Genomic DNA, 27,407 nt, shown 5'->3' with positions numbered 1-27,407 from the left:
AACACTGCATCTCCAGCTTCCAAGATGGCGGCGCCTGTGATGGAGACATGCCATGTCGCTTGTTGCGCTAACAGGACTCCACATGTTGTGTCCTGGAGTCGCGGGGGAACCGTTGCTTTCGGGACGTGTAACTCAGTGGCTCTGTACGACCCGCAGGTACTGAACTGTGTCTCATGGCGTCATGTCAGTGACGCTGTCGTCAGCGACACCACCGAGAGAACAAACCCTGATTTGTGTCGGTTAATTTAACAATAAACATGTGATTTGATAAAACCGCAGGAGAGAAGAGTCGCTGCGGTGCTGAACGGACACACAGGCAGAGTGAATGCTGTTCAGTGGGTCCACAGAGAGGACTGTGGTGAGTGAGGACCCTGATGTGGACCTGTCAAACATCTGGAACCCCCCCCCCCCTCTCTCTCTCTGTGTATTTGTTACCCCTTAAGTTTAAGTTAGGGGTTAGATTTAAATTGTGATTAGGTTAAGAATAAAACTTTTTAACATTGGGTTGAGCCTGGTTAAGGTTTGGAATAAGGATTTGGTGAAGCTGTCCACAGTGAATATAAGTCAATGCAAAGGAAGATGTTTTAACAGGTTGGTTTAGTTAACGTTGAGTCACTAGGCAAACTAAAACTTCAACTTACTATCTTCATCTTGGCTTCTAAACTCTGTAAAGTCCCTTTGCTGGCGTGTTGTTCACAGGCCTTACGACAATATAATAAATACATGATCGGCCACAACATTGAAACCAGAGGCTCATTGTGAAGTAATACTCAAAGGATTGCCACAAAGTTGCCCCAATTTCAATTTGTATACTCATTTCATGTAGAGGTAGATTCAACAAACACACACGCACACACTAACCGAATATCTGAGAGTTTACTTTCAAAAGAAACATCAGTGGCAGTCGAGCTCAGATCACAAGGCAGTATTGAAAATATACCCTAACTTTAACCATGTGATCTAGTGATAAGAAGACAGAAGAGTCTTTTAAACCTAAAATCCATAAAACTTCATTTTACTCACTGTGTTTGTTTCTGCTGTCACAGCTCCGGAGACTCATCTTGTCTCAGGAGGCTCAGACAACCAGCTCATCGTCTGGGAGGCCCGGAATGACAAGGTGACGCACCTGCTGCGGAAAATTCAGTTTTCTCAAAAGTTTCCTGCTTCTTTTTACACTCATGTGATCTAAAACATGTTCACTTGCTGTTCCCAGTTCGGCCAGTCAGTGGAGTGTAAGGGCCACACTGGTCCAATCAGCGCTGTGGCTGCCATCTACACGGAGGGCTCAGACATCCTGGTTGCCTCCTCATCGTCCGACTCCACTGTCAGACTGTGGCTCTGCAGTGCAAACAAAAAAGGTACAAAGGAAGATTTAAATTATTCTTTCATTTTAGCTTGTTTGGTATTTAGTTATTTGAGAAACTTAATGTATCCAGAGTGTAGAAGAATCATAATATTACTTAAACAGTACATAATAAAGTTTATTTGTGTGACTATGTCCCCCCTAGTGGCTGCTAGATGGAATTGCAGTGTTTACTCACAACACAATCACTTGCCTCACCTCTGCAGGGCTGTGCAGCAGTTTAGTTTGAATCTATGACGTCATGTTCACATTTTTTAATTTTCCGGACAAAAATAGATTGACTTAAATTAAAGATCACCTGACTGTTTTCATATACAGAAGTCAAAATAATGGGACATGCAGTTTTTATTTCTCTAAATAATTTAATTTGACAGATCCACACGATGGACGTTGTCCATCATCCATTGTATAGTTGAATTGAATGATTGAAAACTGTCATCCACACTTCTAAATGTTTTTCTCAAGCTGTCAGCTGTAACAGCTTCTCTTTGTTAAAAGTTCCTGTCCACCTGTCAGTGCAGATGGATGTGTGAGTGTGTGTGTTTGTGTGCGTGTGTGTGTGTGTGTGTGTGCGTGGACTGGCAATAGCCTCGGGCGGTTTTTCTGGGCAGTAATAGTAGCTATAAACTGTTCTGTTGGGGCCTGTAGCCAGATTGTGGGAGCTTAAAACACAGGGTACCCATAAGTGAAGGCAGAGAAAACAATTTAACTTTGTCAAACATTCCACACAGGAAAAGTAAGAAGAAGTCTTTATGGCTCTGCAGTGAAAACAACTGTGTTCACACAAAAAACAAAAGCCCACATATTTGAGCTTATTATATACATATAATTATGAATATTTACGTTTATTTGAAATGTATCAAAAATACACATAGTGAATGTAAAGTTGAATCCCTTGTGCCTGTGTGTTCCTCAGCTGAGTGCCTCCATATCATACCGTTCGGCAGCGGTTTCATGATGGATGTCTCTCTGGTACTGTTGCCAGGCAGCAGAGGTAAGCCTAAGCTGTTCCTACATAGAAATCCTTTAAGGTTTGTGGCGCATACACTCGCACTTTCACACACACACACACACACACACATATTTCCTCTCTTCCATCTCAATTTGCCCCACTGCTTTGGTGCCCGTAACCGAATGTCTTATTCAATCTGCACTCTGCGTTTGAAGTGTCTCGTGTCAGTTTGCGTTTCTGTTTGACGCGCCTTTCGTCTGTTTGATGTCGCGGTGCGTCATCCTTCCTTTCCACCTGTTTATTAAACCTGGGTGGACAGCAGATGTAGCTGACAGCAGATGTAAACCTTGTTTCTCACAGTTCCCATACTGGCCTGTGGGGGGGACGACTGTCGGGTGCATCTGTACGTACAGTCCAGCGGACAGGTAAATTCGGATCAGTTCTCACTCATATATTCTGTGTCAACTCTTCCATTTGAAGTTTTATATTTAAAAGGCAATATTTTATCTTATTAAATTGCTGTACAACAGTTCCAGAAAGCTTTGTCCCTACAAGGGCATGAAGACTGGGTTCGTGGAGTGGCTTGGACGTCTGTAGGTGAGTCCCTGATGTTACTGTTTCACAAGCAGAACTCAGAATCAGATTTATTGGCCAAGTATTTGTACACATACATGGATTTTGCCTCTGGTTAACCACTGCTGTTGGTGAACTTACGCATGAAATGATAACAGTTTTGTAAAAGGACAAAATCAACCTAATCAAATAAGTTAAAGCAATAAACAGAAAGAGAACAAACACAAAAACTTCTTGAGGTACCATTGCTGAGATTTGAGACTTGATCTGTTAAGAACAGGCAGCTTCACATATATATTGCAGCTCGGGGCTCGACTGGGGCTGCAGACTGTTTTGGATTTTGATTAATGGGCTAACTGTGCTTGTTTAGTTTTGTTTGTTGAGGCAACCGAGCGCAGAGCAGACCAGTCTTCGACCGTGTTCAAACTCCATCCACGGTTCATTAATAAACTTATTTTGTCTTTTTTCTTTGTAAGAAGTAGAAAGTTTCAGGAAAGACTTTCAAACGAAGTACCTGCTAGGAATGATGTTTTTGAAAAAGGGATACATAAATTAGTCACAAACTTCAAGCAAAAAGACACAAACTCAATAAAACTTAGAAATCTTAGACTAGTCTTTGTGTGTCGAGCCTTTTCAGCCAGTTATTTTCAGTGCAGCTTCACCAACCAGTGTGCTGTTCACAGTGTTGTGATCGCATGTAGAAATACATGGATCCAATCCAGTCTCTCTAATTGTGTAACCCTCTTTGAGGGCACTTCATTATCGCTTTGTTCTGACTGTGTAAAAGCTATTTCATCTCCTTAACTACCCCTCTCCACCATGCAACTCCTCCTTCCCACTCACAGTCTATGAACTCCTCCACACTGCCAAACTAACAGCCAGCGAAGAGACGCACAAGTTTGTGTATAGGAAGTATCTCGATTGGAACGACAATACCCTCTCACCGCTGAGATAGTAGTTAAATAAATCGTTCTCTTCTTTTATGACCCGGCAGATGTCCGATTGCTGCACCAGAGGTACAGTTTATAATAGCTGTTAAATATTCAGACGTCTGTTTTTTATTTTTGTGCTTCTGTCTGTAGTTTTTATTTCATCAACCTGGACCTTAGATGAGATCAGCGCTACTTTAAAATCAGGCATTCGTCTCTTAAACTCCTCAGTTTGACCAATAACTCACTCACACACTTACTCCTCCTCCCTGAGATGTTTATTTATCCACAGAATTAAAAGAATTGAAATTAAGAAGTCTTTAAAGAAGCACCAACCTATTGAGATGTAACCGTGTCACAAATAGAAGTTTGTGTCGGTGCTTTCCGAGTTTCAAAAATAGGCTTGAGTAAAAAAATTGTTCTCAAGAAAAAGTCTCTTGTGAAAGTAGTTTTGGAAGAGTTTCAGGCACGAAGCCAAACCAATCAACGCTGTCATTATCATCAGTGTCATTACACCGTGATTGACAAACAGTAATAGCTTTCCTTTCCCTGTCCCGACATTCAGGAGGCCTCAGGTGATGGTAGCTGAGGACCTTTTTATTATGTCTGTTTGTGTCTGGCAGAGGCAAAAACTGGGCCAGTGGCCATTGGACTAAAGCTGAAAGACAGGCGCGCTCAGGGATAGTGAAGTGTGCTTTGTTTACCTGCTGTCTGTATATGTTCGGTCTAGACTCCTGCTGTCTTACAGGCCACATCACAATGAGGAGCAATCTTCTCTCGTGCCTTGATCACAGTTCTATCAGATAACAGGCAAAAGTAGAAGTTCAAAGTCTAAAGAGAGGCTACCTGAGGCAGAAACCCCAAAATCATTGTGTTATTCTGAAGTGTGCACCATCTCCTTTAGGGATACAACATAGAGTATTTTAATTAATGAGAATTCTACTGCTTATTTTCTCCCCTAATCGACTGATCTTTAACTTTGTATTTTCCGAAGCCCTCAGTGGTATTTTCACATTCAGTTCAAAACCCATACCCCACGTATATGACGAGAAGGTTTTATATTTAATTATCTATACCTGTATTATATTAGCTTGTTGCGTTGCCTCCAAGAAGTCAACAAGTTTATAAATGCAATTTTTAAAGTTTTATTTATCTGAAATGCATAAAGCACTAAACTTATAACCTCTCCTCTTGCATGAATGTCAGCATTTCTGATGAGATAATATCAGATATTACATGGTTAGATAAAAGCAGGTATTAAGTGACGAGAAACACTTTGTCAAAGCTCCACATAAGAGCATATAACACGGAGTGAGTTGTCTGGTATTTTAATGTTTGACAGAAAGTGTCTCAGGATTCAGGTTGCGTCTCGGACTCTTTCAGGTGGGGAGCTGTTATTAGCCAGCTGTTCACAGGACTGTCTCATCAGAGTGTGGAGGCTTTGTGCCAAGTCTGGGACAGACACCGGCGCAGAGGACGATCACACCATCATCAAAATGAAAGAGGACGTGTTTGAAGTGAAGGAGAGAGGTGAGCCGGCCACACTGGCTCAGCTATAGAAGGGGTGTTAATTAACCACAATGAGGAGACACATTTTTGTTGGTCTAAAGGCCCACAGTGATCACTTGTGTTCATAGCATAAACTGATATCCTGATACCTCTGTTTCCCTGCAGCAGACGTGTCATCAGTGTTTGCCGTTTCTCTGGAGACGGTCCTGGCAGGTCATGAGAACTGGGTCTATGGAGTCCACTGGCAGCCTCCTTTCTACCAAGGTACCTCGATGAATAAAACAAGGTAGTGACTGGTCACAAATGAAGAGCTTTCTAAGGACAATGTGACCCTTCACAAGGTTTTTGAGAAATTGCCAGGAAGTCCTACCTAGAATCTATGAGCAGTGTTAAAGAAACAAAGAAGTAAATAGATTGAGACCTTTGTCCCACAATACTTTTGCTTACAAAAGACAGTAAGAGTGGTGACAATTTGTAAGAAAGAAAAAAAAGGGGGTGAAACGTTATTGGCTTAATGAGTTCTCCGGGGGAAGAGATGCTGGACTTGCTAAATCTTTTCTTTAACTCTATTTGCCTTAAAAGCTTTATTACATCAAGGTCACTTCACACTCATCCCAGCTCATGTACATCACACAGCATCATGTTTGGATGCTTCAAGTAAAGCTCCGCAGAGGCCACTACAATATAGCCTTGCTCAATTATGCAATCATGCTTTTTCCAGTCTTGACTATTTATCTAAACAAACTATGTTTTCATTATTATTATTAGGCATAGATTATACAATTATAATATGACTCAACAGCACGTAAATACAAATGAAATCTCTACACGAATCATAACATGCATAACAATTGAGTTTTACTTACTTGCAAATGGTCTTTTAACCTCATATGATTTAATGCACCATAGCAGAAGTCATGTAAACAACTCAATTTATACTGTATATTCACTATAAATTAAAATAAATAATATAAGGCTGAATACAATGGTTCTAGATGTAAATCTGAGGTGTCGTGAGTTGGTTGACAAGATGTTTAAAATGTTGAAAACCATCAACTGTTGCCCGTTGATCATAATTGACTGTGGAAGACGTTGCTGTATAGATCCCAGTGTCTCGTTGTCTCCCCCTGCAGGTGGTAAGTTGCAGCAGCCTCTCAGTTTGCTCTCTGCTTCCATGGATAAGACCATGATCCTCTGGGCTCCTGAGGAGGGATCTGGAGTCTGGGTGGAGCAGGTCAGTGTTTCAGACACACAGATCCTTGACACATGCTATCAGTCACTATCTGAAGGAAACACACATTCCTAAAGACTCACACACCAGTTTCCCAGCCTGTTTCTGCTCGCTTCCTCGTCAGTAGCTCTTGACGTGATCCAGAACTCGAACCCCCCTCCAGTATCTTCCTTCCTGCTGTCAGGGCCCCTGTGTCGGTTTCCTCCCTTCCTGACATTGAGGTGTCAGGAATAGAAGTAATAGACAGTGATGAAGAGGCGCTGAGCCCAGCGCACCACTGTGAGTTTAGGCAAACCGAGGTTGTCCTCCCCCATTTTCTTTTCTATCACTCACCCTCTTCTACATCCCATTCCCCAACATGGCCATCAGAGGATGGCAAGGCCTGTAGAAGTCATGCCACAACCTCTAACGTTGCTTTCTCCTGATTATTTTTTCCCCATCATGATCTGCTCTTACCTCTGACTTCCCACACCTGCTGTCCAGCGTTTTCTGTGCTCCTCCTCCTCCTTTTCTTCACCACACGCCTTCCTTACTCTTCTCCTGTCTCATCTCTCTCACATTATCTCTCTCCCCCATTCCGTTTTCTCCCCACCACCTCGTCTCTCTGAGCTTCCAACAGCTGCTGTTGTGCCAGAATGTGGCTAAATTTAACACAAGTGTGGATGGCAAAGAAAAAAAAAAAAATTCTCTTCCCATCTGCCCCACAGCTTCTTCTTTTTTATAATATGACTGACAAATCTTAGGGGGTTCGGGACTAGTACTACTTTTCCACGTACCTGACAGAATATCAGAACACACAGGAGTTGAGTTGCAAAAATATCAAGGCGCTAACTGCTGACAAAGACGCGCTCACACACGCTGGCGTCCCAAAATATGTCCCACAAATGCACACATCACATAGAACAGGAATGTTTCTCACCTCGCCATGGCATGTACCTGGAGCGCGATCACACTCTGAGGGGATGAGAAAAGATTTCACACTTGATCAGTTACATTTTTCCCCCTTTTGATCTCATCGTGCACATCCACAGTGACGCGCAACAAAGCCCAAAGAAAGGAGCAACCATGAAAGTCTCGACACTCCGACAAAGGGACGATGATTAGGGCCTGAAGCCAGCGCTAATGTCGCATATTCTTTTCCGTGTGATTAGACAAAGTCGAACAATAGAATAGAAAAGCAGCCGAGGTGTTTGAAATAAAGTCTGGTGTGGCTGCTCTCCCTTCACGGCTCAGACTTTTTCTCTCAGTACCAAAAATTCAAGAAAAAGTGGAATAGCCTTTTTGTTGAATGTGAAAGTGCATTTTATATGAGTCTTCTCCCCTTTTCCTCTCATCTACTTCTCCTCCTCTTCGCCTGTTTTTTTTTTTCTTCTTTTCAAATATGAGCTAGACCCTTTGAACTGTCAGGTTTGCTGCCTACAAAGAAGACTACACAGGCAATGATGAAATGTCAGTGAATAAACTTTATTTACATTTTGTCTGTATCATTAGACAGAATTAACGGCCTTTGGCCCTTTTTTGCAGTGTTTTTTTTAGTTTTACCCGAATAAGCTTCACAAAGGCTTTTCTGTTGACCTTGACGTTTTTGGCAGAGCAGGTTCCGCAGCGTTAAATGATCGGCCATGTGTGTCTTGATTAGCTTATTTTTTACAAAGAAGTGCTCCACTTCTTCACACTGATTATAGTAATTGGTGAGATTTAATGGCGAGTGGGGTTAGCAGTGGGGTGGCTGGGGTCCACTGCTGCGTAAAGTACATCCTACTAACAAGACACACTGGTAATTAACATCTCAGACTGACCACAGCGGGCCACCACAGGGCCTGGAGGGATTGTGTGTGTGTGTGTGTGTGTGTGTGTGTGTGTGTGTGTGTGTGTGTGTGTGTGTGTGTGTGTGTGTGTGTGTGTGTGTGTGTGTGTGTGTGTGTGTGTGTGTGTGTGTGTGTGTGTGTGTGTGTGTGTGTGTGTGTGTGTGTGTGTGTGTGTGTGTGTGTGTGTGTGTGTGTGTGTGTGTGTGTGTGTGTGTGTTACAGAGATAACCTATTTCCAGACCTCGGCCTGTGTACTCTCTTCAAGTTGCACACAGCCGCAGAGCGTTTTAAGAAAATGCAATGAGACCAAAGTGAGCTTCTGAATAATGAATTTTTGAGTAATGTGTGTGGATATGTAGATGGCTGTCTATAAATATTGAATGGTATCAGAGGTGTAAAAAGTACTGAAATATTGTACTCAAGTAAAAGTACCTTTACTTTGATGAAATTTTACTTAAGTAAAAGTACCCATCTAAAAATCTACTCAAGTAAAAAGTAGTTAATTTAAAATGTACTTTAAGTAAAAGTTACTTAGTTACTTCCAACAAATTGATGGGGGCCGCTGCTATACAGTGCAAAAAAGGACAAGGTTTCATAAATCCAATCCAAAAACAGATGTTTTTAATTAAAGGAGAATCTTTACAAATAGAAGTACAATGACAATAAACATGTCAAACATTAAACATTTAACATGACAACACAACATTTAAGAACTTTTGGGAGGACATGTCAAGACATGAACATCATGACAGCTAAAATAAAGAGTAAAAATGCCGCTGTCCCACTGTATATTTAAACTTTTGGTTAAACTTTGGTCCACCTTCAGAGCACTAGTCTAAAACTTCTTGTTGAGTTTGAGCAGCAGCTGATTTTCAAGGTGAGTAGAGCTCATCCGGACTCGCTTTGCAGTGAACAGCAATCCAGCACAGCTGAAGAGTCGCTTGCAGGTGGCCGAGGCAGTTAGGCCAGTATTGAGTTTCAGGCAGTGTTGTGCATGAAAAAGTTCAAAAGAACGCATTCAAAAGAACACGTTCATTGAACACGTTCCTTTTTATGAGAAAGTTAAACTGAATGCAACTTAATGACAAATAATGAATTTGAACGGTGAACACGTTCATATTATGTGAGGTCTAGCTAAAACGTTAAGGAATGTTTTCCTTCTCCTGAGGAGAGACACTGTCTAATCGAATGCTTGCACGTTGTCGTTGCTATCTTTGTTGTGTTTATTTGAAAAGAAATGCAGTCTTACAGGGCAAAATACCTGACTGTATGTTGCAGTTCCATTTTTGTGGAAAATCGTTTGGAGGGGGCGCCAGGAGTGAAGCTTGCATAGAGCGCCAAATGTGCTAGGGCCGGCCCTGTGTAGTGCAGTGGTTATCAAACTGTGTGGTGCGCGAAGTCATAACAGGTGGTGCGCGCGACCGGGAGGGGAAAATGCGAGGCGGAACTAATATTACAGCCGAACTAATGTTTTGACGTCCGCAACTCTTTAACGGCGGAGCAGTAAACAAATCGCTCTTTCGCCGGAGCCAGGAGTCGGCAACCCGCGGCTCTGCAGGTGCTCCATGTGCAGTGTTGTGCATGTCGCGCATATTTTTCGCGAACAGTGAACGTTCAGTTTTCATATGTTGAACGTGCACGTGAGGGAACGTCATCCACTCTAGAGGATCTATCACTGCAGTGAGAATTGCCTTGCGCCTTAAACTATGTTGTTTTTTTTTACTCAGTAACGGATGTAATTCCAATGTAGCGAAGTACAATACTTCAGTCAAAATCTTCTTAAGTAAAAGTAAAATTACCCATTTCAAAAATTACTCAAAAAATTACAAAGTATACAAAAAACTACTCAATTACAGTAACTTGAGTAAATGTAATTCGTTACTTTACACCTCTGAATGGTATGAATGGGTTTAATATTTCACTTCATGTTATCCCAGGTGAAGTCACTTCAGTAGTTGTTGGAGCAGTGGAGAGCAGTTCAGAGGGCCGAGGCCACAATGTGTTTGGATGTTCTTCTTTAGGAAGCAGAGAGCTTTGTTTCAGATTATTGAAATTGGTTTGGGTTTAGTTTTTTAACAAAACAAGAAACTTGAAGGAATCCCACTAGGCTGTGGGACATTTTTCACATTCTCAATATATTTATATTATTTATTTATATTATATAAATTATACATATTATGTGCTGTATATATATTATTAATGATGACAGCAATACATAGATTATATGTTTTCATTGAGCATGGCCCTGACAATTAAAAAATATTGTTTTATCAACAAAATAAAGGCATTTAAATAGAAAGGGCATAGAATCCCAGTTTCAAAGGACATTTTTCAGACAATATATCAATAATGTAAATAGTTTCGGAATTGAAAATAAAAAATTAATAAGTGTCTATGGCCTCACAAAGTTAATAAATTAAATCTTTGAAGTCTGTAAACTTAATAAAAGTTTTACTACTTCTTTTGCTGGATTAGGGTTAGGGTTAGGTCATGCAGCTTTAAGAAATGTTTTCATGTATTATTCATCAAACGATTGACATCCATTTAGTTGCTTACTGTAGAGAAGCTGAAGGCGAGAGTCAGCCTCTCATTGTACCAGTCAGTGTTTCAGCCAGGAATGGTTGAGCGTCACCCGTTTTCTCTCCCTCCAACAATGATGTATGCCTTCCTTACCTTGCTGTCCCTGTTCTCTTCCTCCCTCAAACCCCCTCTGGCCAGCGATAACGCACGCTTTGCATCCATATTGTTCCTCCCCCTCGTAAACAAGACAGATGACGGCTCTTTGCCTCTGTGAGTTTTTGCATGATTTACGGCCGTCTCTTGTGCGCAGAATTTTAAAATCAATCTGCTTAATGTTGCATCTCGTTTTCTCTCAATCTCACCAACGATGTTTCTACCTGGCTGTCGGTTCCTTCCGTTCTCGTTCTGTCTCGCTCTCTGTTTTCTGTGGACGGCTGGAGGACGGTGCCGTTCAAAGTGAGGACATGCCTGTACCACCGTCATTAGTTCCGCTGTGTTCCAGCCTGCAGACAGGGATTATCTTGAAGGTCATTGATGACCAACTCTCCAAAGCTGCAGACACAACTTTACTACCATGTACTGTAGACAGACGTAGAGAATATATATGTGTGTGCGCCCGCTGATGTATTTATGTGAAACCTTTTTGTTAAACATGTAATTGACGCCCACATGTTTTTATGCATTCCTCTCTCAGTGTGACTCAGGTCACCTCTGCAGCTACACCGCCCGCTTCCTGCTCGTACAAAAGATAACGGGCTTAGCTCTACATCTTTGGCGATTTTAATCTTTCGAGTATAAATCCAGCACTTCTCATATTTCCTCACAGCCCCGACCATATCATTTAAGACACAGGCTAATTAAAGATGGAGGAGATATAATATAGCCATATCTGGATAAAGACCGCAGTGTTGCTGAGGGAGCAGTGTAGCGCTCTCCAGGGCTGTATGGCTGCTATCGATTCTAATAGATCTCTCCTCTCGCCCAGTTTACCTCCAAGGCCTCAGGGACCCGATGAAGCTTTTAATTGTTTGATTTCCTCGCGGCCAAGAGAAGCTCGACAGGTCCGCACAATACTCTGACAGTCCTGGAGTAAATAGTGTTTCTTTGTTCGTTTAAGAGCAATTAATTAAAAACGGGAGTTAAACTCACAGTGACTATAAATGTCTAATGCAGGGGGATAGAATTAGTTTCTCAACTTTTTTGTATAACTGACTTAAACTATTCTGCTTCATAAACAAGTATTCCTGTTTATTCAGATTTTTTATATTTTGGTTAATTCACACATTGTGTCTAGTTATTTCCATTCACTCCCATAATCCTGCTTTGCATCCTCCTTGTAATGCAAGCAATAGGATGTGACATTAATAGCCTTGTGACCTGGATCTAAATATGTGTTTTCTGTGGATATTAATTTCAATGAAAGGATGTTAGAATTTATCCATCCATTATCTGAACGGCTCATAAGGTCACAGGGGGCTGGAGCTAATCATAGCGGACCTTGGGGGAGAGGAGGGGTTTACCCAGGACAGTTGGCCAGTCGATCGGAGGGCCGACAGGCTGACAGAGACAAACGACCCTTCACGATAACGTATAGAGACAATTAACGTTCACACCTATGGGCAAGTTAGTGTCTCCGATTAACCTTAACCATGTCTCACACAAACAAGCAGAGAACATTCAATCCTTCTTGCTATGAGGCAACACTGCCAACCACTGCAATACAATACAATCAAATGTTTTCATTAATCAGTGCAACTGGGAAATTAACTTATATGAAAATGGGATTTTGGCCCCAGGTAGTGATTTCAATCCATAAATTTAATATTTCTGTTTACACGCTAAAGCAAAGTGTCCAAAACTGGACAGGGGTTTAAAATCCCAACAGAGCAATTGTTTTAAAAGGAAAACTAATGGTGAACTCAGTTTATGGGCCTTTTTTAAATTGGATTGTTGTTTTTAAGTGGGAGGATGGTTTTACACCGTCTTTATGATCGTGCCCTGGGATGGCGACCGCAGACTGACGCAGGGGTCACACGCTCTCACCCGAATCCAATTTATGTAAATCCCTCTGTGTTCTCAAGCTTTGCCATTTTTCCTGATTATTTGTTTAATGTGATATGCTGCTCTGCAATTGCTTTCATTTGGTATCAGACAAATGTATTTAGTTTGAAGAAAAAAAATTATTCAACTCTAATAAGTCCTATTTTGCATAATTTCTCATCTGACTTGTCAGCTTAATTTGCAGTTTTTGTCTCTGTTTCCATCCACCATTACAGAGGCTGATTCTAGCTGGTGGGAGGATGAGAACAGATTTAACACCCAAACCTTTTTGTTTTTTGCCCCGCTCTCTTCTGAGCCTGTAGCTTTTAAATAAACCGCAGGTGTTTGACACAGCAGATGGGCTGTTATCTGTGTCTGGATGTCACGGAGGATGACGTGACATCCAGCTGCTAAATTCATAGCTCTCTGAAATAATTGCATTAAAACAATAACCTACTCACCGATTTTTCTCCATATGTGGCAGTAGATGGATGTTTACGTTATTTTATGTTACTTTCATCTTTCTCTGCTGCAAGTCAGCGACTCTGCCCCAGAAAATAAAATGTTATTCATCCACCTGATGTCCGATAGCGACGTGTTGAGAAGGCAGATGAGTTGAGCGTTATGATCAACAATCATTTTCTTGCTTAATGTGTTTATTTTTATTATTTTACACCAGGTGCGTGTAGGGGAGGTTGGTGGCAACACTCTGGGTTTCTACGGCTGCCAGATGAGTCCGGATGGCTCCATGATTGTGGCTCATGCATTCCACGGGGCGCTGCATCTTTGGTGCAGAGACCAAGATAAAGAGGTGAGAGTCACGACCTTCGTTTGATCCAAACTTTCAAATTTGTCCAGTTTGTTCAGTTAAATTCCCCTTTTTTTCCTGAATAGACGTGATGTTTTCCTAAAGCAGTAGAATGACAAGAGGGTTTGAAATAAGAGCCAGAGTTTGTGTCACTGCTCCACAGCTCCAGCGTGTGTGAGGGACAGTGATTAGTGTAATTAGTCACACTGAGTCTCCTGTCAGCCACTCAATGTGACGGGCTCAGCATGTTTCCTTTTGGGAGAGAGAGGAGGTCTGAAGTCACAACGCAAGTTCAGAGATAACTGCACTGCAATCACATCCGCGTGGCAGGTGAATTTAAAGTTGAGCCCAAACCTGAAAGTGTAAATAATTCTGACCGACCTCGCAGACAGCTGCTCCAAATTCAATCATCTAGGTACATAATTTAATCGATTAATATATTACAATCAACTACTCTCGTGAATGGGGCTTTGCATCAAGTGGTCGGGGTTGTGGTCTTTGAGGGGGGTTTAGAGTGTGATCCCGAGTTTCAAGGTTGTAAACTCACGACTGTAATGCATCTGTGTCCAGGGGGGGTGGAGACCTGGAGTTGTCATATCAGGTCATTTCAATGAAGTGCGGGACCTCAGCTGGGATCCGGAGGGGGAGTTCATTGTCAGCGTGGGCGCAGACCAGACCACCAGACTCTTCACTCCATGGAGGAAACAAGATGTCAAACTGGTAAAGTGGCCACAGAATCTCACCTATGACGTGTTTCTATTTACGAGCATTTGCAAATCAAATGATTTTAATTATTAATTAATTAATTAGTTGCCGGCAGCCGTTAAGTGGTTTTAAATGTTTTTTTTGTGCATAGTTTGAAATTTCCGTAACCCAATTAGATAAAAAGAATCAATTTGATTTATTAGACGGAGGAAAAGGAAAGCAGCCTCTATGATAAAAACAACCAAGGCCTTGTTCAGTCCTGTTCACACAGCTAAAAGAATGTGGCCACATGCATTCAAGACGGATTTGAGTGATAAGATTTCAGGACACATTTGGATTAAATTGAAGTGTAGCACATATTGTGTAATCGTTCAGTCTTGTGAGAAATGTTAGAAATACACTGTGAATACCTTCAAAATGGGCAGATGATAGATATGTCGGTACTGCTGTTGGTGGTTTTCCTCTTAAATGAGCTCTACCACATCACATCAAAGAAAACAAGTGTTTCACAAACACATGTTCCAATTCACATTATTTCCCTTTCTATTCTTATTATCTTCTAAAAGTAGTGCTTACTTAGTTTGCTTCTCTCTCCTCAACTCCTGCTGGTTTTATTAACCTTTGTGGGATGTAGTCAGTACAAAAAAAATACACGTTTTCTACTTGCAGCCGCTTGCTGAAATATGTTTAGACTCCTGACAGAATTTTAATAGGTTTAAACTTAATGATGAATAGGTTTTGCGAGAAGTAATTGTGTATTTTGAAGGGAAAGACTTCGGACTCGACTAACCGGGACTGATTGATCACCTCCGGCACTACAACAGGAAACTGTTGGATTTATTACCAACGTCAGAGTGAAGCTTCTGACTTCACCTCACGTTTATCCAGGTGAAATTGTTTTAGGCGGGTAAAACATTCAGTTAGGTTAAAACATAATCAATGTTCCAGAGTTCATTGCATTATTCAAGATGCAACTTTGGATATTTGCCACCTCATGCTGGGCCAGAAGAACTCATTGAAGTGGAGTTCAATTAGAGAATCAATTTCGTATTTGGCTTGTTTTCAAACGGACAGATTTAAGGCAGAGATGTCCCACAACATCCGAGGATCTATTGGAAGCAGATCTTTTTAATTGCTGGCACTTCCTCTGGCGACCACAGCTGCTTAAGGATCTTAATAAAAATCTGTGTGTGTCTTTATCGCCCCTGCAGCCAACCTGGCATGAAATCTCCCGGCCTCAGATCCATGGATACGACATGCAGTGTCTGGCCATGGTCGGGAGGTTCCAGTTTGTGTCTGGAGCCGATGAGAAGGTCCTGAGAGTCTTTCAAGCGCCTCGCAACTTTGTGGAGAACTTTGCCAACATCTCTGGGGCATCGAGAGAAAAGCTGCTGACGTCCAGCGTGAGTTCCACATTGAATTAGGATTCCTTGACCTCTAAAGTTGTTGCCTCTGTCCTACGATCAAACTCGACCAAACTTTCCTGGGAGTGTCCTTTTCACTTGGTTTTCTAAATGTGGACTGTGCTGAGTGGACGGCTCCCTAAAAACCCTGCTGGTTATTGATGTGTGTGCTGCTGCTCGTGCATTTATCTTCTCCCTGCCAGGACTCTGCCAACCTTCCAGAGGGAGCCAGCACACCTGCCCTGGGTCTGTCTAACAAGGCCGTTTTTCAGGGTAAATTACTCGGTTGGGGCCAAGTTTTGTCTGATAATAAATTTTCTCCGCAACAACTGTTTCATATTAAATTGATGGTTTGTTCAATATTTTTGCTCTTCTCATGTATTGTACATTTACAGAAACAATATTTTGATTTACAGGTGACCTTGTCCAAAAGAACAATAATGCAGCGGAGAAGCTCAGCAGTGTGTCTGATCAATACCAGGAGTCCTACTTCCACCCCCTCAACATGACCGGTACTGTCAAATGAAATATTCGCTAATATAACGGAGTCGCTTACTCATCTCAGTAAAGCCACATTAAACTGAACCCTTCCTGATGAATAAATGTATGTAACGTATGATAGGCGGATTCATATTCCTCATTGCCCAGATTTAAGAATTCCTGTCTGCCTGCAGCCAAACGTTCCCATGAGACGTAATGACATGAAGCTGGACGGACAGTTGGTTATTACCGTCGACTCTCTCACAGCAGGACAGGGGGTGAGAGGAGAAGGGTGGTAGGTGATATCAGAGGAAGTGGTGATGTGAGAAACCTGCAGTGAGAGGACAGGACAATTGCAGGTTCATTTTACAGAATGACTCCAAAACAACAGAAAGCCTGAAAAAACTAAAAAAGGATCTGAAATATGAAGCAGGTCGGAGAAGGGAAATTGCCTGGTGCTGTTGTGCAGAGAGGACGCAGGAAAAGAGGAGTAGAGGGAACAAAAGAAAACTGGAGACAATAATTGCAGGAAACAGGCAGATGGGAAAATGGATGAGAGTCAAATGAGGAGAACCGAGCGCCGCGCTTTGAAACCCCTCGGCGAGAGGGTGTGAAGGGCTGTCATCAGCAGGATTGAAGCCGCTCCTTAATCTGCAATGCTAATTGGAAAGTAGGCTATTGTGCATGCAAAGTTTAAGTATCGATGACCCCGGGCTGTGACGGGAGCAACCGAGTGCTGAGCTTGTTGTTACCAATGCTTTTTCACCCGTTTGATTGGCTTCTGCGGGCAGGGAGACAAATTAATAATTATGCAAAATAAAAAACGAGGAGAAAAAACCCGCCGATGACCAATAAGAAAAAGCACGAGGAGTGTAGCGGCCTTGTGCGGAGCCTGCGGTGCGAGGGAGAGGATTGGCACTCGGCTGAATTTGATCCCCCCTCAAAGCCGGCAGCCGTTAAGAAATGGAGCTAAAGCTGTGGTTGTTTCAGAAAAGCTTTCTTTTTTTTTTGGGGTGGGGGGCAAGTTGCAGAGCCGAGGATTTCGTGCAAGCCAAATGTTGAAAGAAGCTGTGCGACAATCTGAGAGAACATTGTCTCGAGGCGAACAATCGTGTTCTCAGTGTAGCGTGTGGCTTTTAGCTCGCTCGCTCTCTCTTTATGGTACCTGTCCCCCCCCCTTTAACTTGCACGTTTGTCTGTCACAAGCACAAAGTCCCTGTCACTCAGGGGGTTAGAAGTACAGGGATTTAAAAGAGCAAAGTTATAATGGCCACTCGGGTGTAATCGTCATTTTGTACATTGTAAATTGGCTGTATTTTAAATTTTAAAACATCCGAGTTTTCAGGGCTTTACAAATGACAATTATGTAAGCATTTTGAAGTCTTTGGTTAACTGTGTGTGTGTGTGTGTGTGTTTGTGTCTTTTGTGTTGTGTGTTTGTAGAGCCCCCACCAGAGGATCATCTTCTTCAGAACACGCTCTGGCCTGAGGTCCAGAAACTGTGAGTATTGAATGTTTCTCTGCTCACAGCAAATCCAAACCCTCTCCGCTTCTCTTCGGATTCACTCACCTGCCAGCGGGAACAACATCCAGACTCCTGAGACAATTTCAAATCGCACTCCACAACTTGTTTCCATTTTACATTACTATGCTGCCTATAGACACCACATCGCTCTTAATGAAGCAGCATTTCACTTTTGGAATTGTGTTGGTTTAGTTTTGCTCTCAGGATTTAAAATTCCCAAAGCTCTCGGTTGTCTTCATCCGCCTGTATTCATCAGCCAATCGGAATCCAGCTTCCCGCCTTCCCATGAGCCTCCTCTCCAGGCTGAATATATTACCTCCATTTACGGCCAGTGCTAAATCTATTTACTGGTCAGTCCACCATATACAGGACGTATGGCGCTGCTGTTTATTTGAGGTGTGGGCATTTGGCTTCACCCCCTTGAATCATTTAGAGCATTATAGAAACATTCAAATGAGAAATTAGACCAATGATTCTCGTGGCATAAACAATATTCTCACAGTTGAGGCCAAATTGATGCAGCTTCTGAAAGCTTACTTGCTGGGGAAGAATTGAGTTGCAAGCAGCAGTTGTCAAAGTTTTCAGGTGACATTAGAGAAGCTAGATGTAATTAGGCTGTGAGTGATTAGCGGGAGCATCATCATTGTTCTTCCCTGTCAGCGGGAGAAGGACCAGTCACCACAGATCAACATTTTAATTTCACACTCTGCTTATTTACCTGTCAGACGATGCTGACGACTCGGGTCTGAAAGCTCGTCGAGGAGACGCTTCGGAATAAGAAAAATATTTCACCGTCACAGCGGGGAGCGTTCTCTCTCTCTTTGTGGTCGTCCACCCTTCACCTGCCCGTCTTTCACATCATGTTCCTCCTTCCCGGTGTCGCAGCGCGCCGGCTCATGATTAATCTCTGTGTGATCGGCCTCCTCTCGTGTCCAGGTACGGCCACGGCTTTGAGATGTTCTGTCTGGCGTCTGACAGCGCCAGGACGGTGGTGGCGTCCGCCTGCAAGGTCAGTGTGATGAGGCCGAGGCCAGAGACCACAACATACGGGAAACCCCCTGATCAGAGGCAATGGATCAGAGGGGATAAAGCACCATGCACATAGAGACACACACACACAAACACACACGCAATAAAAACACACACACACACACACACACACACACACACACACACACACACACACACACACACACACACACACACACACACACACACACACACACACACACACACACACACACACACACTCCAATCCAGGTTGCAGTGAGGTATTGATAGAACATATGTTGTCCTTACTTGTTTCCCCCCCCCCCCCATGGGTCAAGTTCCACCTCACTAGCCCGTCGATAGCTGAGAAGCTCTCTCACCTCGCTGTCTAACCAGCCTAGCACATTCACTCTGGTGTCTTTTTTCCATCAGTAGTGATTCATTCCCACTGCAGGCAAAACCCCCAGATGTTTACAGGCACTTGCTGCAATATGTCTCTTTCCCCCCTTCTACCTCACCCCCCCCCTCCCCCTGCGTTTCTCCTCTTTTCTCGCATCCTTTCATCGTCTGTTCTTCTTTCCTCTGCTGCTCTTTGCTCTGCTCTTATCTCTCCTCACAGTCGTGTTGTTCCCTTCTCCAGTTGTCCTCATCCTTCAACCTACATCTACATCAGGAATTTGTTCATATCAAGCAAGCAAACGTTGTATCGAATTTTTCACCCGAAATTTACAGGCAGAAGAAATGGCAAAGAGGCAGAGATAAGACAAAAGATTGAAATATTCCGTGCAGTGTATCAGAAATTTCAACTGAACCAAACTGTCTGTGTCCAGGCATCTAAAGCCGAGCATGCAGCCGTGCTGCTGTGGAGTACAGACACGTGGCGTCAGCTACAGACGCTGCCATGCCACAACCTCACCATCACCCAGATGGCCTTCTCACCTGATTCACAGCTCCTGGTGGCCGTGTCCCGCGATCGCACCTGGTCTTTATGGAGACGCACCCCCCCCACGCCTCAAAGTCCAGGTGAGGAAAGGGGGAGCACCGGCCGCTAATGAGGGTTCCACTCAGGTTCAATTCAGGTTCCGCTCAGGTTTCAGTCAGGTTCCACTCACGTTCCACTCAGGCTACACTCAGGTTCCGCTCAGGTTCCACTCAGGTTCCACTCAGGTTCCACTCAGGTTCCACTCAGGTTCCACTCAGGTTCAACTCAGTTTCCACTCAGGTTCCACTCAGGCTCCGCTCAGGTTCCACTCACGTTCCACTCAGGTTCCACTCAGGCTCCGCTCAGGTTCCACTCAGGCTCCGCTCAGGTTCCACTCAGGCTCCGCTCAGGTTCCACTCAGGTTCCACTCAGGTTCCACTCAGTTCCAGCTCAGGTTCCATTCAGGTTCCACTCAGGTTCCACTCAGGTTCCATTCAGGTTCCACTCAGGTTCCACTCAGTTCCAGCTCAGGTTCCATTCAGGTTCCACTACAACAAACAGTCTCATTAAATTGTCAGGATTTGTTTTTCACATGTTTGCTCTGGATGAGAAAACAGTTCTTCATGCTGCTTGGAAATTCATCCTCTTTAATTAAAAACGTGTTTGAGCGACTGTCAAGACAAATGGACAATATTTGAGATAACAGCAGCTATCTTGCTTCAAATTTATTAAAATAAGGTAAAGCCACTTAGCAGATTGGTTCCAAATCAAATTCCAAGTTAAGCTGGCCTGATTGGAAGGACCCTCCTAATAAATACTGTGAAGAGCCAAACAAGTGAAGCATTGACTGAAAAGAGGAGCTAATAAGGGAAGCTTCTTTATTCATTCTCTGCATTTTTATGTAAACTGACCACAATTTGAGTTTCCCATACTGCCCCCCCCCCCTTTAAAAAAAGCCTATCATTATCTTTATGGCAGATAATCCTTTAGGGCAGCTGATGCAACCCTGCACTGAAATAGGGAACAGAGCTCTCTGGTGGACGATAACTATGCAGATTACAACAGATGCCTTCCTGTATATTTCATTGAATGTCATCCATTGCCGGAGGGCTTGTCAGTGTAGCAGAGTTGCAGTGGACTGCGGGAGCTCATCAAATCTGTGCTTGTGCGCATATCGTGTCAGGTTAAAGGAGAAAACTGACAGGCCTGTACATACAGTTCTTGAGTTGTGCAACATTAGTTTAAAGAAACACAGACAGAATCTCCTGTGCAGTGACCCTGACCAGCTGACCTCCCCACCCTGGGTCTTTGGTTTGATTCCAGACACCTAAGTATTGATCTTTTGTCCACTGCATCCCACAGTCCATCTGTTCGCTTGATATATGTCCTTTTTGACATTTAACTCTGTGATGGTAAAAAGGTTAAACTTGTATCTGGAAGGTCAAGACTGTCAGTATCTACATGGTGCGAGAAATTAAAGTAAATGAAAATGTATCTGTCGGCCCAAACCCTAAATTCTCTTGTCAACCTCTGAAGTCATTTTGTAAAGAGCAGCTCAGCCTAGTTTCCTCCTTTCTTATTTAATTTGATTGAAGCACTGTGGTAATGAAAGTGTTCCACAAATAAAGCTTATTATTATTATTATTATTATAATATTTGGCACTGACACAAGCTAACCAGTCCCGCCCCCTCCTGTTTGCCTGAACAGTGGACTGCACCTGTGTGTGTGTGTGTGTGTGTGTGTGTGTGTGTGTGTGTGTGTGTGTGTGTGTGTGTGTGTGTGTGTGTGTGTGGTGTGTGGTGTGTGGTGTGTGTGGGGGGTGGGGGGGCTAGGGACATAGATGTGTATTAATTTACACAAGACTCACATTAACCATAACCAACTACTACTTGCCTAACTTTAACCTAACTCCACCCGAAACTCAATCATGACCTCTGACCTAGGAATATGATTTTTCTGTCTCTAGTCTCACGTTTGTCACCACAGACACAGACACACCCCCAGACACAGACATACAGTTTCAGAGTAGGGAAGGTTAAAAGAAGTCAGAGTGATTTCCTCTCGTCCTCACCTCCTCTCTGTCTCCTACCTGTTTTGCCTCAGCACATCCTCCTCCTCTCCCTCTGAGGTCAAGCACCCAGACATCTGCATGAAGGAGACGCTGTTATGTTTCACTCCTCCCTCACACATTCCCCATCCGAGTTGTGCAGTCTTAGTCGGGTGCCGCTCTTTCAACTGTATGTATTTTATATTTTGTGGCGGGACTGACATTCTGAAACGTTAATGGAAGGCGATGTTGTTTACTACTGAGGACCTTTTTCTAGCATAGACACCTCATTATTACGTATGTTTTCACAAGTAATGGTTTTAGGTGAAAGGGATCCATTGGAAGAAAATTTATATAAATATAATCCTAGTGATGTTTCCACAAGTGTGTTTAATCTAAATTGTACAAATTGTTGTTTTCCTTACCCTCCAGAATATATATTGATATTATTATTCAGGAGGAATAATATTCCTCATGAATATAAAGGATCTATATCCTTTATATTCAGGAGACAGTCCTCTCTATGGAGTCCGCCATGTTTTTTACAATAGCTCAAACTGGACAAACTAAACTCTTTTTGAGTTTTTATGACACTGAAGGTTACCACTGGTTCTCTTTCATGTTTGGAAGGGGAGGGTGGGGTGAGTGGTATTCAGCTGCTACAAGCAACTTCCCCACTAGTTGAATTTTACACACTGTACCTTTAAATATTCGCGATTCATAGATCAAGAAATGAGGAAAAAAATAGTTAGATTTAAGCCATTTTAAGGTCATGAGGATTGAATATGTAATTGTGAGGCACACAAGAGTTTTAGTGAGTGGAGTTAAACATTAAATCTCAAGAAAATGCATGAAAGTCAATATATTGTCCTCTGAAGTCATGAAGGATGAGCGGTTATACTGTAGACAGTGTGAGTGTGTGTGTGTGTGTCTTTGTGTGTGTGTGTGTGTGAGTGGAGAGCAGCCGCAGTAAAGCAGCACCACTGCAGACAGGTGACTGCCAGCAGCATACAAACAACCTCCAGGTGAAAAACAATCTGGGGTCTGAAATGACTGAGGCTGGGAAAATAAACAGCAGCCGGTCATAAAGCAAAAGTGAGTGGAATGGAGGCTGGAACGAGCTGCTCTGTCTTGTTGGCTTGTTTATTTGTTGCTGTGGAGAGACGGGCGGCACTGAGGCTGACCTGCTGATGTCACGACTCAGTCATCGCGCCGGCGTGTTGACCGTCGGCTTGTCGTCGTCTGAATGAAATGTGACAATATGTCTCAAGTTGTAGCTGGTGCACAATGTAATTTGTTAACGTGTGTGTGTGTGTGTGTGTTGTTTCCACGCAGAGCCGCACTTCTCGCTGCACGCGCACACGTCGAAGGACACGGCCGTGCACAGCCGCATCATCTGGTCATGTGACTGGAGCCCCGACAGCAACTACTTTGTGACGTCCAGTCGAGACAAGAAGGTCATTTTCACTCGTAAAGAAAAGACGTAAAGTTTGAAGGTGAAAGTGAACGAATGGGATTTGATTCTGCTTGTGTGTGTTTGTGTTTGTTCAGGTGATCGTGTGGGGCCCCTGCAGATCAGAGGACACCGGAGACTCCGAGCTTCCTCCTGAGATTAAACACTGTTCCTCCATCTTGGATGTGGGCGATTCTGCTACCGCTGTGGCTTTCTGCCCTGTACTCTTCCCTGATAACAGGTACACACACACACACACACACACACACACACACACACACACACACACACACACACACACACACACACACACACACACACACACACACACACACACACACACACACACACACACACACACACACACACACACACACACACACACACACACACACACACACACACACACACACACACACAAAGCCTTATTTTGTGCGTTATAGTCGCATGTATGAATAAATATCACCTTACAGACAAATAAGTATAGTATGAATTTAAATGAATCCCATATGTTGCTCCACTGGAAAAAGATTGAAGGTTTGGTCTACTAAATTACATATGTGTGTATTTGTGTGTATGTGTATTTGTGTGTGTGTTCCGGTACGTCCACAGCTACCTGTTGGCAGTTGGCTTGGAGAGTGGCAGGATCCTGTTGTACAGGTGGAGCCCCGGCCAGGAGGCTGCTGGAGGACACGACTGGAGCAGCTGTGCAGAGACGGACATGTTGTATCCTTACGGCACTTGGAAACACACAGACACGCACACACACACACGCACGCACACGCACGCACGCACACACACACACACAGACAGACAAACAGTTCATCTGCAGTTTATGAGAACACAGAAAGGCCTTCAGTGGCCACTGGCAGCTCATGTAAATGAAAATGTTCTCATGTGTTATAAAGGAACACAAGGAGCTCTCCTGTCCTTTAGACTGAGCAGCAGTTGGGGGACGGTATCAATGGGCATCATTTATGTGCGCGATCAAAAATCCTTTAATTCTTTGAAAGAATCTTGTGATTATCCTTGTGCTTGTTGCCATCCAGCGCGGTGTCCTGCTGTTTCCCTTCACCGCGTCCTCCCTCAGACAAAGCCACACTCTGGCTGTGAAGAGGCTCCGCTGGAGGCCCCGGGCCGGCCGAGCAGGTCGAGTCCACAGCAAGGAGGACGGACAGACGGATGGAGAGAGTGAGGCTGAAGAAGAGAGCTCCTGGGTCCAGCTCGCCAGCGCCGGCGCCGACCACTCTGTCAAAATCTTCAACGTCAACAGACTGGCTCTTTAGCACCACCGACGATGACACTATTATGTCTCTCACACACACACACACACACACACACCCAGAGAGAGAGACACACTGCTCACAGGCAGAGCCGTTCAGTCCCTGTGACAGCCGGGTCAGTCACGGGTCAGTCTCAGGACAAACCCACGACACACAGGCCCCGCGGCCTGTCTGCACGCCGCTGAGCCGATTGGATGGGCGGATCCAAGATGCTGAGAACGCCATGAGCTCGGGGGGGGGGGGGGTTAACTCAGACACTTCAAAGTGTTTAAGATTCAAAGAAGAAGAAGAAGATGCTGCAAATATTTAGACTGGTTCAGCTAACATCTATCTATATGGTGACTGTCTGATATTCATGGTTTTCTCTGCACTTGCTAAAGACGTGTGTGTGGTTCATTTGTTTTATGACCGATTCATTAAAAGTTTTCTATATCTACGAATATGAAAGTTTTTGGTCTCTAAATGAAGCTGAATCACCAGAAATGATGTGTGAGGTGTAGATCAACACATGATTAGTGTTGAGGAGCCGTGACCTTCACTTCAATACCTGTGGAGTTTGGTCCAATTACCACAGGGCTGATGTGCGTTCAGGTTTATTATTGGGCAGCTCATGTTGCCGTGTTTCAGATTTGCTTTGATGTTTTCCACTGGCGTTTGATTACTGTAAACTCTTCTGGACGGATCTCTATTAAAGTCTGTGGAGGGGTGAAGCTGATGACTTAAGGAAGAATCCGTTCAATTGTGGCGCAGTTCCAGATAAACGGGTGAATCCAGGATCTTGTATGAAGTTTGTATTAGTTGCATCAATTACACTTTGATACACAAATAACAAAAATACAAGAAATGTCTGCCCACTAGTTGAAGCTCTCACAAACCTTTTAACCACCTCCCAGGTAATGTTTCTGACACAGGCCCTTTAAACTTCTTCCTGTTCCCCGACACGTTACCTGGGAGGAGGTTCAAACGTGTGTGGTGGGAGACATTTCACTGGTTTTAGTCACTTCTGTCCAGCACCTACTGTTCATCAAGTTTGGCTGCGTGTGCTTTCATATAACATGAAGCCATGTCTCATATCTCATCAACCAAAGAGGGATTTCTCCTTTTTTAAACTTTTAATTGAATAACTTCAAAAAGTAGTTCACAAAAAAGATTAAACAAAGAAAAAAAACCATAGGCGTCTTTTTGGTGGCAAACTAAACACTGTAAAAACTGCAGTGTAATAACAATCTGGAGTTGACCTTGTTCCTTGTTCTTATATTCTCTAAGGAAGATTATTTGACTTAACTCAAGTTAATGTCACTTAATAAGTAACTTTGTGCTTAGTTGTGTTATATTAGATACAAAAGACATATCTGTAGTGTTGAATGCACTAATTGGAAGTTGCTTTAGATAAAAGCTTCAGCTTAATGACATGAAATGTAAATCCTCCTCATCCAGGATGTAGAAGCCTTTATTTAAACACTCGTATGTTATAACAACATTTAGTATCAAGCATTTTGAGGTTTATTTGATTTAGTATTGTTTTTTTTAATCTCATAGATGAGTCGTAGATAAGGAAAATAAAGCTCAGGTAATATATATATATATGGTTCTTATATAGGCAGCGTAAACATGACAGTAGATTAAGATAAATCACTTCAGGTGATTGATCCAGTTATCGAGCACCGAAGCTCCAGATTCAGGATCTGCTCTTAGAGCCGAACAGAATTCTCAAGGACAGAAGAAGAAGTGCAGATTTACTGAGGAATCAGCCAAGTGTGATGTCATTAGGTGTCATCCATTCATTTATCTGCAGGCGATTGGAACTACCGACCATAAGTCTTGCTCTAATCACGTGTCCTGATATGTAGGTAGGCATCAGTCAACTGGGGGGCACACCCACCCTCCCTACACACACACACACACACACGCACACGCACACACACATCAAGGGATTATCGTCTTGATGAGGGTGAGCTGCCATTATGTGGCGCTGAGGAGGGACGAGGAGTCACGTGCGAGAGTCCTTGAATGGTGCAGATTAATGGGGAACATGGGGAACGGTGGCACAGGTAATAAACCAGTAACAAAGGTTCCTGAGTCTCCTTTTGAAAGAGGGAACACTGGAGATGAACGCATCATTATGCTGCTGTGTCGGTGTCGGCTCCTCAAGATGAAGAGTTGACGATTTTAATGGAAATGAAGAGCTCCGTTTTTTGTATAGCATCATCATTTTGACATTTCAGCCTTTGTAAGAAACAAAGTGTGAGAGGGATGTGTTTTTAATGTGTGTGTGTGTGTGTGTGTGTGTATGTGTGTGTACACTATATGCAGCACACACTACCTCACTGCTTTTCTTTATATATTATCCTGTTTGTCATTCATTTTTCCCTTTGCAAATGTCTCCATTGTGGATGAAATAAAGGATTATATTATCTTATCTCATGCTATCGATCATCATACAAATAGAAAAGCCAAAGTAAGTGTACGACTGTTTAACCCAGGAGATGTTCCATGGATATTGGTCATCATGCTACCTAAGAAAATCTGTCAAAACCTTAAACTGGATGTTAAATAATTTTTCCCTCTGAAGAATTTAATAACCTTGTGAAGAAAGTTCTATATAAATTAAGATTATTTACAATATTATTACAGCGTGTCGAAAAAATACATAATGAGATCTTAAGACGTAGGTTTTGTGGATACATATTTGACCTTGACCATTCATACACCTTCATGAGATAAATCCTTTCTCCTGCTCAGTGCTCAGATCAATGCAGCTCAGTGGACTCGCTGTGCATGAGTGAACCAGGTGGAGGAATCGGATCTGGAGGATCAGGCTCATGAAGACGCCTCCGTTTTGTCCAATGGAAACATCTCATGTGAA

At 43.1% G+C, this 27,407-nt stretch overlaps 1 protein-coding gene across 2 annotated transcripts; it reads left to right on the top strand.

Moving 5' to 3' along the window:
• On the top strand, positions 1 to 24,977 carry elp2 (elongator acetyltransferase complex subunit 2). 2 transcript variants are annotated; one of them, XM_062410173.1, is made up of 22 exons: positions 1 to 156; positions 280 to 358; positions 1,047 to 1,117; positions 1,214 to 1,358; positions 2,280 to 2,357; positions 2,676 to 2,740; positions 2,846 to 2,912; positions 5,201 to 5,347; positions 5,495 to 5,590; positions 6,460 to 6,560; positions 13,605 to 13,736; positions 14,304 to 14,453; positions 15,650 to 15,841; positions 16,045 to 16,114; positions 16,258 to 16,353; positions 17,764 to 17,821; positions 18,782 to 18,854; positions 19,666 to 19,858; positions 23,141 to 23,262; positions 23,357 to 23,499; positions 23,871 to 23,984; positions 24,349 to 24,977. In XM_062410173.1, exons 1-22 carry the CDS (start codon positions 25 to 27, stop codon positions 24,542 to 24,544), a joined length of 2,520 nt encoding a protein of 839 aa, XP_062266157.1. In that variant the 5' UTR covers positions 1 to 24; the 3' UTR covers positions 24,545 to 24,977. The 2 variants fall into 2 exon arrangements, with proteins under 2 accessions (XP_062266157.1, XP_062266156.1); XM_062410172.1 differs by having other exon boundaries at positions 2 to 156; positions 5,492 to 5,590.
• Positions 24,978 to 27,407: the final 2,430 nt, after the last annotated feature.

The sequence above is a fragment of the Platichthys flesus genome, chromosome 17 (genome assembly GCF_949316205.1).
Source record: "Platichthys flesus chromosome 17, fPlaFle2.1, whole genome shotgun sequence".
NCBI classification, from domain to species: domain Eukaryota; kingdom Metazoa; phylum Chordata; class Actinopteri; order Pleuronectiformes; family Pleuronectidae; genus Platichthys; species Platichthys flesus.
This window is presented reverse-complemented; position numbering and strand designations above follow the sequence as displayed.